The sequence below is a fragment of the Coregonus clupeaformis genome, chromosome 37, assembly GCF_020615455.1.
Source record: "Coregonus clupeaformis isolate EN_2021a chromosome 37, ASM2061545v1, whole genome shotgun sequence".
Classification (NCBI taxonomy): domain Eukaryota; kingdom Metazoa; phylum Chordata; class Actinopteri; order Salmoniformes; family Salmonidae; genus Coregonus; species Coregonus clupeaformis.
In genome coordinates this window covers 9,345,858-9,358,763 of record NC_059228.1, presented here as the reverse complement: position 1 = coordinate 9,358,763, position 12,906 = coordinate 9,345,858, and the positions used below count along the sequence as shown (strand labels likewise).

At 44.1% G+C, this 12,906-nt stretch overlaps 1 protein-coding gene across 2 annotated transcripts in view; it reads left to right on the top strand.

Moving 5' to 3' along the window:
- Window positions 1–12,906, top strand: part of LOC121553490 (inositol polyphosphate-5-phosphatase A) — a 286,624-nt gene that overhangs the window by 131,543 nt on the left and 142,175 nt on the right. For both annotated transcript variants that reach the window (XM_041866626.2, XM_041866625.2), the window contains exon 4: window positions 5,999–6,086. In XM_041866626.2, coding sequence (XP_041722560.1) covers window positions 5,999–6,086 — 88 coding nt within the window. The remainder of the gene's footprint in view (window positions 1–5,998; window positions 6,087–12,906) is intronic.

The following is a 12,906-nucleotide window of genomic DNA, read 5'->3' as shown; positions in this document are numbered from 1 at the left end:
CAGGACCTCTATACCAGGCGGTGTCAGAGGAAGGCCCTAAAAACACTCCAGTCATCGTAGTCATAGACTGTTCTCTCTGCTATCGCACGGCAAGCGGTACCGGAGCGCCAAGTCTGGGTCAAAAAGGCTTCTTAACAACAACCCATTGTTGGTTAAGGGCTTGTAAGGAAGCATTTCACTGTAAGCTCTACATCTGTTGTATTCGGCGCATGTGACAAATACAATTTGATTTGATTTGATTTTGATTTTAACTCTAGTGGTGATTTTGGCTTGTTTTTCTGTGAAGACAACAACCACTGCCTTGGTCCACAGGAAAATTAGGACCAAAATTATGTGAAAATGAGTGAACAACTCCACCTTCTGGTGACAATTTATTTGGTTTCATTTTTGGTGTTTCTGTTTTACAGTTTTTCTCCATTGGTTTGGCTCATTTCTTGAAACAGAAATTACATTCTCAAAACTCTAAGATCATTTGGCAAAACAGTCTTACAGTTCAGCACAACACTATAGCTCACTTGCAAAAGCTCATATCTCTCCTAAAACTGTTCACTCATGCTTCAAAACTAAATTCCTTTCCCATATAAGGAGTCAGTGCCACGAAAATGGCAAAGATCCTTCTCAATTGCTTTGGCTCATTTCTTGAAACAGACCGGACGTTCTCAACACTCTTGGTGCTTTAGCCAAAATAACGTGGATGGTTCGGCACAACACCATGGTTCACCTGCAAAAGCTCATACCTCTCCCAAAACAGTTCACGCATGTGTCAAAACTAAATTTCCTTCTCATTTAAACAGTCAGTGCCCCCAAAATGCTTCGTCCCTTTGGCATTGTGTAAGCACTGCAAGTCAAAATGTTTAGATGTTTTGTCACTATGGCAGAGGACCATTGAAATATCCCTCATGTCCACCTTTCAGTCTTAGCCCAGTCCTTCATTGACAATGGTTACTGTACTGTTTTTTGTCTAGCTAACAGAATACAATTGTGTATAAAACTGAAAAAAACTAAATAGGATTTTAGGGTAAGAGTAGCCTCCAAGGTTTGACATCACACATTGCACTCATACTGCCAAGGAAATTGTAACCATTATCATTCACACACATAAAGTAACTTCCATACATCAGAGTAAAAGAAAATGTATACAGCATAATATACTGTAATATAAACACACAAACAAAAAACAATGAAAATTATATGCAGCCTACAGTGCTGTAAATAAAGCTGGAGTTTCACAACTAACAGTTCTTCACTGGTCGCTGTCCTCACCCTCCTGGCCATCCACACGCTGCTGTCTGTCTGGCCACAGATTCTCGTCCACATCACAGCGTATATTCTCCCCTTGCGATGCAACGAGGGAAGAAACGGCGTGCATGTCGCAACCATCCCCTACACTGATCTCCTGTAATATCCTCACACGCAGCGTCCATTGCATGGAGCAGGGACCTCTGATCTTGAGCCCGATGCTCATACACTCTCCACCTCCAAGCGGAGAAATACTCCTCAATAGGATTGAGGAAAGGAGAGTAAGGTGGTAGGAACACCATGACCATCCTTGGATGAGTAGTGAACCAGGCCCTGATGAGCGGGCCACGGTGGAAATTCACATTGTCCCATACAATGACATATTGTGGTAGGTGAGGCCCTACGAGACCGCTCTCATTTTCAGGGATCAAATCAACATGAAGGCGGTCCAAGAAGATGAGGAGCTTCTGTGTATTGTATGGGCCAAGACTGGGGATGTGAGTGGCCACACCATTCTCCGATATGGCAGCACACATAGTTATATTGCCCCCTCGCTGGCCTGGGACATCCACCATGGCCCGGTGGCCAATAATATTACGGCCACGTCTTCGGCCCTTGGCCAGGTTGAAGCCAGCTTCATCCACAAACACGAGGATGTGATGGGTCTCGTTTCCTTCCAATGCCATTATTCTCTACAATAGCGTAAAAAAGAAAACATCAAATCAGTCATACAGAAGAGTCATACACTACAGTTACAGACAATTACATAGGAATGTTCTATGTTCTCCACAAGTTCAATATACTACTGGCCACTACTCCAGTGGTTCCAAACCTGGGGTACATGTACCCCTATGCAGAGGTACTACAGGGGGTATTTGACAGAAAGGGGAGGGGGAAATCATCAATGACTAGACTTACTGAAATGTTACAGTAAAACCCACAGTATTAGATAGATTTACATGGGAGGCACTAATTGCAGCTCTTTGACCCCTTTTCTTATTGTATGTTATATTCTTCAAAATAAGGATTATAATGATAATTGCATCATACAGTAAGCTGCAGTTTTTAGGCGAAATGTTGAAGTCAGATAAATCAAATACTTCCATACCTGGATTACCTGGATACACAAATCAGGTAAAGTGGGTACTGAAGCCAAAAAAGTTTGGGAACCACTGCTTAATTGTAAAAATGTTATAATGATGGACAACCAGTAACTGACTTACATGTACATACTGGTACCGCAGCTCTTTCACTCTATCAGAGTTCCTCTCAAATGGTACCCTGTAAATTTGCTTCATTGTCATCTGATGCTTCTTCAATATCCGGTCTATTGTGGAGATGCTTATAGAGTTGACATTTTGGAATATGGCATTGTCTTGTAGGATTGCAGCGCGGATCTGTCTCAATGTGATGGCATTATTTGCCATCACCATGTTACAGATCTCTTGTTCTTGTTGTTCATTGAGAAGTTTTCCTCTGCCACCTGTGCAAGGTTGTCGTCCAATCCTAGATATAGAAGTCAAAGGACAACACTCCATTCGTAATGTATACCTTATGTATTCCTTACAGAATGAGTTACCTATGTAATTGTATTGTTGTTTTACTTACAGTAACTTTACCACAATTCTAATGCATCACTGCACAGTGACTGGAATACTACTGTAAACTGTATCATCAATACTGTAGAAAATAAACTATTCCATAGTTTATTTTCTCCAATGTTTTTCTTGTCATTTTTAGTATCATAACATCCCATTGAGGTAAGATATTACTGTAGGCCTATCACACACACACACTAAATGAATAGGTAAATATGTAAATAAATATATTTCTTGCTCTATGCACAGTGTCCTGTCCTATACAACATATAATTCCATCATTGACTGACTACATACCTGTTTTCCCTGCGAAAGGTTTGGATGATGGAGGAGACTGTTGAGCGAGGCACATTAGGCTGCACTCGGCGACCTGCCTCCGCCATTGTGAGGCCATGGTTGATGACATGGTCTATAATTGTGGCCCGAATTTCATCCCGGGACAGCATGGTGTCTTCGTGCTCCTCGGCCTCTTCCCCCTATTCCACCACCACGCACCCTTACTCCTCCTCCTCCTCTTCTTCTTCCTCTTCCTCGAGCAGGCAGTTGCCCTTGTTCATTTACTTGGCCAGGTGCCTCCATGTTCAGAAATTGTACTGGTCCTGCATGGTCAAGCTCTTTACATACATGTTTGGCAGCATTCACAGTCATGGACAGCACCTGTCAGGTAACTAAACATACTGTTTGATTGGTCATCTGAGATGTGTGAAACTCCTCCTTCGTTAGTCAAGTTCTAGTTTCACCTGACTGTCAATTGCTGTAATAAATTTATCAAATGTTCCAAGGGATTCATATATGGTATTCATGGTATTATGTTCTTGACTAATTTTGACAATTGAACAGACTATTGTGCATGTGATGACTTATACAATGAAATGACGCTGACACGTTTTGGAGCGAACAACCATTAGACTGAGAATCAACAATCAGTTTAGATCAACAAGATCTATTCACTTGGAAATTGTGCTAAATGTAGGCTACCTGTACTTAATCATTTGCAAAGATGTACTGAGACATTGAGACATGTACTTAGACATTTGCAATTTGATGAAATGAATGAGAAATTCAATTCTGTTGTGAACAATTGCCAAGTGGTTTGGAGGTTTGTCCATGTAGTTTTGAGAATGTAATTTCTGTTTCAAGAAATGAGCCAAACCAATGGAGAAAAACTGTAAATCACAAGTCTGTGATATACGTATACAGTGGGGAAAAAAAGTATTTAGTCAGCCACCAATTGTGCAAGTTCTCCCACTTAAAAAGATTAGAGAGGCATGTAATTTTCATCATAGGTACACGTCAACTATGACAGACAAAATGAGAATATTTTTTCCAGAAAATCACATTGTAGGATTTTTAATGAATTTATTTGCAAATTATGGTGGAAAATAAGTATTTGGTCAATAACAAACGTTTCTCAATACTTTGTTATATACCCTTTGTTGGCAATGACACAGGTCAAACGTTTTCTGTAAGTCTTCACAAGGTTTTCACACACTGTTGCTGGTATTTTGGCCCATTCCTCCATGCAGATCTCCTCTAGAGCAGTGATGTTTTGGGGCTGTCGCTGGGCAACACAGACTTTCAACTCCCTCCAAAGATTTTCTATGGGGTTGAGATCTGGAGACTGGCTAGGCCACTCCAGGACCTTGAAATGCTTCTTACAAAGCTACTCCTTCGTTGCCCAGGCGGTGTGTTTGGGATCATTGTCATGCTGAAAGACCCAGCCACGTTTCATCTTCAATGCCCTTGCTGATGGAAGGAGGTTTTCACTCAAAATCTCACGATACATGGCCCCATTCATTCTTTCCTTTACACGGATCAGTCGTCCTGGTCCCTTTGCAGAAAAACAGCCCCAAAGCATGATGTTTCCACCCCCATGCTTCACAGTAGGTATGGTGTTCTTTGGATGCAACTCATCATTCTTTGTCCTCCAAACACGACGAGTTGAGTTTTTACCAAAAAGTTATATTTTGGTTTCATCTGACATTCTCCCAATCCTCTTCTGGATCATCCAAATGCACTCTAGCAAACTTCAGACGGGCCTGGACATGTACTGGCTTAAGCAGGGGGACACGTCTGTCACTGCAGGATTTGAGTCCCTGGCGGCGTAGTGTGTTACTGATGGTAGGCTTTGTTACTTTGGTCCCAGCTCTCTGCAGGTCATTCACTAGGTCCCCCTGTGTGGTTCTGGGATTTTTGCTCACCATTCTTGTGATCATTTTGACCCCACGGGGTGAGATCTTGCGGGGAGCCCCAGATCGAGGGAGATTATCAGTGGTCTTGTATGTCTTCCATTTCCTAATAATTGCTACCACAGTTGATTTCTTCAAACCAAGCTGCTTACCTATTGCAGATTCAGTCTTCCCAGCCTGGTGCAGGTCTACAATTTTGTTTCTGGTGTCCTTTGACAGCTCTTTGGTCTTGGCCATAGTGGAGTTTGGAGTGTGACTGTTTGAGGTTGTGGACAGGTGTCTTTTATACTGATAACAAGTTCAACAGGTGCCATTAATACAGGTAACGAGTGGAGGACAGAGGAGCCTCTTAAAGAATAAGTTACAGGTCTGTGAGAGCCAGAAATCTTGCTTGTTTGTAGGTGACCAAATACTTATTTTCCACCATAATTTGCAAATAAATTCATTAAAAATCCTACAATGTGATTTTCTGGATTTTTTTTTCTCAATTTGTCTGTCATAGTTGACATGTACCTATGATGAAAATTACAGGCCTCTCTCATCTTTTTAAGTGGGAGAACTTGCACAATTGGTGGCTGACTAAATACTTTTTTTCCCCACTGTATATATGTATGCTTCGTAGTATATGTAGATAAGCAGAATAGACTGTCTGTGAGGCCTCAACAGATTTAACAGTATCCTAATACACTCACAATCTCTCATCTCCCTTAAAGGGCAATTAAGGAAGTGAATTGCAGTTTGCAGGAAGTTGAAGGTAGTTTGGCTAGCCATTGCTAACTAGCGTTAGCGCAATGACTGGAAGTCTACCGGAACAGCTATCATGAAAGAACTACATTTCCACCATGTTCATATTTATCCTACTTATCATCATGTTGTTGATCAAAGGAAGGGAAATAAATGAACCCATGTATCTGAAGACTGATGGGGCCATATTGTGATGTGTCCTCTTGTGATGTGTCCTCTCTCTTCTAGAGAGCTGCTGTCCAGTGATGCCATGAAGGAGTACAGCAGAGCCCGTGTCTACCTCGACGAGAACTACAAATCCCAGGAACATTTCACAGTAAGTGCGGCTGGTCCATTTGCCCCTGCTAAGTGGTTCTCTTCTTGTAGATCTCAGGAGATCTTTGTTTACCGCACACAGTCTTGACACACCATAGATGTGTTGCATTCACCCGGGTGTTGCACAGCAGCCATTTTCCTCAGAATGCTCTAGATCAGGGTTCCCCAACTGTGGTGAATTTGACCCGGGGGTGGTTTTATTTGCAAGAGAGACACGTGATCGTAAACAAATGTAAGCAAGATGTTTTAGTCAAATATTATATCTGTTTGGGCTTCTTGCGGTCAATTTGCAGTCTACAAATTATTTGTAATTATGTTTCGGCCCCCCAACCAGCCGCTCGAGAAAAAGTTGATGATCCCTGCTCTGACACATCAGTTGTGACATTAGATAAGATGGCTGAGGAAAGTTTTAAGTTGAAGCTGGGGGCCCTCAGATGCTAGTAAGAAGAGAATTAAGAAATTCAATCAAGTAATCATTTTCCACAGCTGTGTGGACCCCAGCATTTTATTAGAATGTGCAATAATGGTAGACCACCACAAGGTGGTGCTAGATGTTCTTGAATGTTTTGTGGATCTAGAAACCAGCTGCAACTTTTCAAGTGTTATCAGCTAATAGTTGGTTGTGTTTTTGTTCTTTTACAGGATATGTTGGTCTTTTTTGCCCTCATTAGTCTGCGTATGTAATAGCCTATAAATTGTGCAGTTGGCTATTTATATTACAGCGAGTCTGATGGATCATGCGTATTAGTTACTACAGTCATTATTTTGCACAGTTTGTCATAATTATCACAAAGATGTGCACCGCTTTGTCCAAATTGCTGCTCAGTTAATTTTGCTGCCTGTTCCCTCAAAATCATGCACAACTACACATCAATTGCATTGCATGGCCTCTTGGTGGAGCCAGATACTCAGTGTTGATGATCATCTTAATCTCAATCTTCAATATCCAGACCATGGCCCTTCCCCCCCACCATCTGAACACACACACCGTTTTTTTTCTCCCATGATTACCACAAAAGCAATTTGTTTTATAATGCTATCCATTTAATGCTGATAACATTGTACTCCCAACAGTACATTTTCAAGTAAACAATAATGTGTTTCTAGTTCTAGTTTCTAGTCTCCTGAGTGGCACAGTGGTCTAATGCACTGCATCGCAGTGCTAACTGTGCCACTAGAGATCCTGGTTCGAATCCAGGCTCTGTCGCAGCCGGCCGCGACCGGGAGACTCATGGGCGGCGCACAATTGGCCCAGCGTCGTCCAGGGTAGGGGAGGGAATGGCCGGCAGGGATGTAGCTCAGTTGATAGAGCATGGCGTTTGCAACGCCAGGGTTGTGGGTTTGATTCCCACGGGGGGCCAGTATAAAAAAAATATGTATTCACTAACTGTAAGTCGCTCTGGATAAGAGCGTCTGCTAAATGACTAAAATGTAAATGTAAAATGTAGTTAATTCCCTGGCTCTTGATCACATAAAGAGAGGGAAATAGATGTGGTTTAAGGACCCCACTAACAATCAGTGTAGCTGTGACTGCTAAGCCGTGTTTGTCATGATACTCCTCTCTATTCTTCTAGGAGGTACTGTATTGCTACCACGGTACACTTACTACCACGGTACACTTACTACCACGGTACACTTACTACCACGGTACACTTACTACCACGGTACACGGCTCTCCCTCCCTTACGGCAAACACTCGTAAATCACACCCACCACCACCAGTCAAAAATGCTCTTTTCGTAAACATATTATGAACATATCGCAAACATTTGCCCTATTGCAAAAATAATGAACTGACATTTCGCTTAAGCAATGACAATGATATCCTCTTCTTTTGATCATTTCTCCCAAGATTATTTAGACTGTCATGTCTTGGAGAAGCATAGATGTATACCAGTTACTGTTCTAGTTCGAGGTTGTTTCTATGTTTAAGAAGTAACTTTCTTCTAAATCAATTTGTGCAAAGAGAACCACAAAATAAACATGTTTATAGATATTCAAATCGGGGCCACAGTAAATATGGATACAGACTGTCCAGTGCGCCTCACACAGGGCTTGCCATTTAGCCGAGATGATGTCATCACTCATATTTGTTTTCTCAACCTTCGATTTCTGCTCGAGGGTAATTATTTGTTGTCTGCTCTGCCTGTCAATTTCCAGATAATGTAAAGTGGCAACCCCGGTGTGGCTCCCCGAGTCTAACAGTAATGGCAGCCAAGCGGATGTGCTATAATGTACTGAAAGTGTACGGTAACGACCTGAGGGAGTGTTTAGTTTACCTGTCCTGTCTCTATGTTGAATACGGTGGCTGGGTGGCGGTGCCATATGCTTCACTCGCACCACAGCAGTAGCAGCCTCACCTTGCCACGGCTGAGTGTGTGCGAGCTGTCAGCGAGGTGTGTTTGAGTCATTTGAGTTCACCTCTTGATTTACCAAGGAAGCACTGGCTGATTCTTCTGATTGTGAAGACACGAATATGTCAACAGTTTAAAATGGTCAAAGAGGAGGCTGGTTTTGAAGGTATGATTTTTGTTGGTATAGTTGGCTATAGGACCTACTGGGACACCGTAAAATATAACATTTTGAGTTTTTTTCCCCCGTGTGATAACCTGGACTAAGTTTTCTGTCCGACATTAGGACACTGGTGGGTTACCAGTGTATCCTAGCACACGGTGGTCCTAACTCCATGCCAGTCTGTCAGGCAGGCATCCAGGCCAGTGTTGGATGTAGGCAGACATTGAGGGAAGCTGGCCAGCCTCCACATCTCTCCCAGAGGGAGGGTGTGTGTGCTGTGCAGTGATGAGGGGGGGAGGACTTCTTGAGTGACACATCCTCCTCTGGCGGGCCTGGTGTTTTATGGTGCTGTTAAGGTATACAGCAGGTAAAATGTCAATTAGGAAAGCCCGCCCTGATAACCTTAACTCCCAATCCACTTGTTCCAGGTCATTAATATTTATCATGGGCCCAGCCCTTTGGGCTGCTGGGGTGTCATGTGGAATGACGTTCACTAATGCCTTGCCTTTATTACCTAGGCTAGCGTTCCTCACACATTGACTGGGGTGTGTGTAGGCAAACACACACCACCCTCACAATTATTTTCACAGCACTCACTCTGTTTCTATTCTTCATAGCAGAAGTATAACAGTATTTATTACACACACACACACACACACACACACACACACACACACACACACACACACACACACACACACACACACCTTCAGCATCGAGTTAGTGACTACGAATGACACAAATTAACACATACACAAACAATCCCCCCCCCTCCCTCCCTCCCACACACACACCAACACACACACCCCTTACACAGCCCTCAGTTGTTCCAGAGCATTTTAATGGGAAATTAAAGACGTCCTCCCTTGCTCCACAGGACAGGAGTGAGAGGCCAGAGGATAAATCAGGCTCTGTGCTCTGACAGGAATCTCACTCTGCTTCCGCATCCGTGTCCGTTCTCATCCCTGCAGCTGCGGCCCAGGGTCACATTGGCTTAATCTGTTTAGCTGCTATTTGTGCTGGGTGCTATCTTTGACGGCTCCACTGGATGTTTTGATTGGATTTCCCCTGTCGTGTGGAGACTAGGGAGTGTTGTCACCCTGAGAGACACTGGGAGCACTCCCATCAGCTTCACGTCCCGTCTATCCAGTTAGCTCTGTATGTAGTGTGTAGGCACCCACGTGCCTGCACCTACATTCTGTGTACACACACTGACACCCACATATAGACTCAAAGGAAGGTATGCGTTCCTAAGCTTTCAAATTCAGATAGTTCTGTCAAAAGTTTTTTTCTCCTATCAAGATTTACTTTGAAACTTCTTTAGTTTACATGATATTTCCCAGCTGTTTTCTCATCACACCTAATGGTTGCTCCTCAGTAGCGCCGTTCTATCTCCTGTGGTTGGGATGAGGGAAGTGATGCTGAGTGCTGAACTCATCCACAGTCATCCCCAAGCAGGCAGGTGTCATCCTCATGCTGTCCCCTCAGCCCTGGGCCACATAAGAGGCATGTCAGGAGCTGCCAGCAGCACCTGAGCCTGCTCCAGAGGTGAAGCCTCTAGCAGGCCACAGTAATACAATCATCCAAACTGCACCCAGCACAGCACTTCACCAAGGAATTTATGAACACTTAGTGGCCCTCTGCGGTGACAGGGCCTGTGTGTCTGTTCGCTGTGTTCGCTTGCGTCATGCTCATCACCTATTTTCACGGTGCACCACCATCTCCCCTCCCCCTTTAAGTCCAGATGATGGGGGCTTGTTTCATCTGCTACCCCTTAAGGAACTCCTCCTCTGCTTTAACATACACACAGGGAGAGGGAGAGTGTGGGATGACGGCAGGGGGGTTGCTATGCTGGTTTACACACACAGGTTAACGAGGAGGACTAACCCCCCCCCACCCCCCACTCCTCCCCACCCCACCCTCTCACACACACACACTCCACCTTCATGGTCTGGGAGAAGGCGTCAAGTACATAAGCAGGTTAAAATATTGCAAACTAAATCTCTGGCCTCTTATTTCAATATGGTGAGAAGTACTGAGCAGACCAAGGCAATTTGAATGGAGTAGATGTCAGCAGGGTAATATTGTTGGGCAATAACTCTCCCTCACCATCAGTCATGCACTCAGGGCATGCAAGTAAGTGCATACATACACCCTCACTCACTCACGTACACACACACTCACTCACGTACACACACACACACACACTCAGGACATGTGTTGAGCGACAATCAATGAATCTGCCATCAGAAGTGAATTATGAGGGACAGAGAGCGGGCTATGCCTCCCTGGTAATATTTTGCTTGAAAATGTATATATAATTAATGGATTGAGAACAGAAGCAGAAAAATGTATGTATTTATTACAAGGAGCCTAATCTACGGAACTCAGCCTATGCGCCCTCTGGACCGTCACAAAAATAACCGTCTGGCACATATACACATGCAAGCACACGCACACACGCTCACACACATCGTCCTTCCCCCTCACCCTCATAAACAGAGCTCTGATAAAGTGTTTGTGTGTGGTGGGATTGGTTTAGTGGGGGCAGCATGCAGGACCTGGGTGGGGAGTAAATCAGATCTGTCTGGGGGTGGGGGGGGGGGGGGGTCGCCAGGTACAGATAATGATGTGATTCCAGCATGCGATGTCCAGGTATACCTCGCCACCGTACATTATGATGTGTGGCCCCCAGCCGGCGAGGGGCAGAGTGAAGGTGAGCCTGTCATATTGATCTATTTAGAGCTAAAATATGAGCCACTTTACTCTGCTTCCCAGCGCAGTGATGTGAAAAATAATAACTCTGACCCAAATTAAAAATATTGATCGCTTAGAATGTGTTGAGAGCGAATAAACACCCACTGAAGTATTTTTCTGAAGGAGGGCTGGGTGAGGGATGTTGGTGTGCCGGACTGTAAATATATCTGACCATCTATACTCCTCTACACGCAAATTATAGTACTATATGGCACTGCCAGGTTGTGTTCTGTATAGTTCCCTGACCCAAATGAACAGAGCTAGGAAGTTGCTCTCTCGTCATCCACTTTGTCATTGATTGATCTTGTCTTGACTCCATAATCTGGCATTAGCCCTGCTTTATTCAGGGCCCTCAGTAACGGATGAGTTGACACCGTGCCATCAAACGTCTGGGAAAACAATTGCCACAAGGTTAATTGTATTGCCTGCTCCATGCATTTGTGAGCAGGCAGGAGGTATCCTCTGCCCGGGTCCTGATGAATGCTTGCGCTGAGCAGGTGGGAATGAAAATGAGAGGGGAGAGGCCATGCATGGGGGAACAGAGTTAGACGGCCTGCCGCAAATCTAAATTAAAACCGTCTGACATGCAAATAATTGGAACCTTAATGTATAAGTGAGATGATGTTCCATTGCTTTCATGATGAGGTCTATCAAGTGTCCTTATCAATTGTGTACGTTGTCCCACCTCATCTCATTTTGAATCAGGGTTAAGCTATATCCCTAACACAACATATGCAATATGCCACAAGTCAAAACAAATGTAAACCACTTAAAACCTCATACGTAATTTTCCTATTCACAACTGCTATCAATTGACTACAAGGACGTTTGTTTTCTGTATCCTATGAGCGAGAGTGAATAACTAGAGATTTGATGAGCAGGGAGAGCGAGATAGTGGGTCGGTGTTTAGTGGAGACTAGAGGCATTGGGATCACATGCTGAGCGTTGACATCAGCGAAGGCACTATCTGGCGATGTCTCCTCTGGTCCATGGCTCTCCTCTCCTGGTGAAAGCTGCTCTCTGTGCCTGGCGTCAGGCCCTGCCCATAGCTACTAGCTGATCTGATCCCCATATGTATTGATGTATCCCCATGCAGTAGCACTTGATTTGCTTGACCCAGCTGACCAGGCAGACACGGCCAATTATTTCCCCATTAGCTAATCTCTCTGGTTTGATTTCCATAATCCTCCCGCTATTGAGGGGCCTCACAGGCCCCCAGCTCTCTGGGGAACATAGACAGAAAGCCCCCCCCCACACACACACACACTGGGCTCCTGAGTGGCGCAGCATTCTAAGGCACTGCATCTCAGTGTTTGAGGCGTCACTACAGACCCCCTGGTTCGATTCTAGGCTGTATCACAGCCGGCCGTGATTGGGAGTCCCATAGGGCGGCACACAATTGGCCCAGCGTCGTCCAAGTTTGGCCGGTGTAGGCCGTCATTGTAAATAATAATTTGTTCTTAACTGACTTGCCTAGTTAAATAAAAAATAAATAAAAAATAAACACTGAAATCAGTAACAATTATTCCCATGCACTAATACATTCTCAA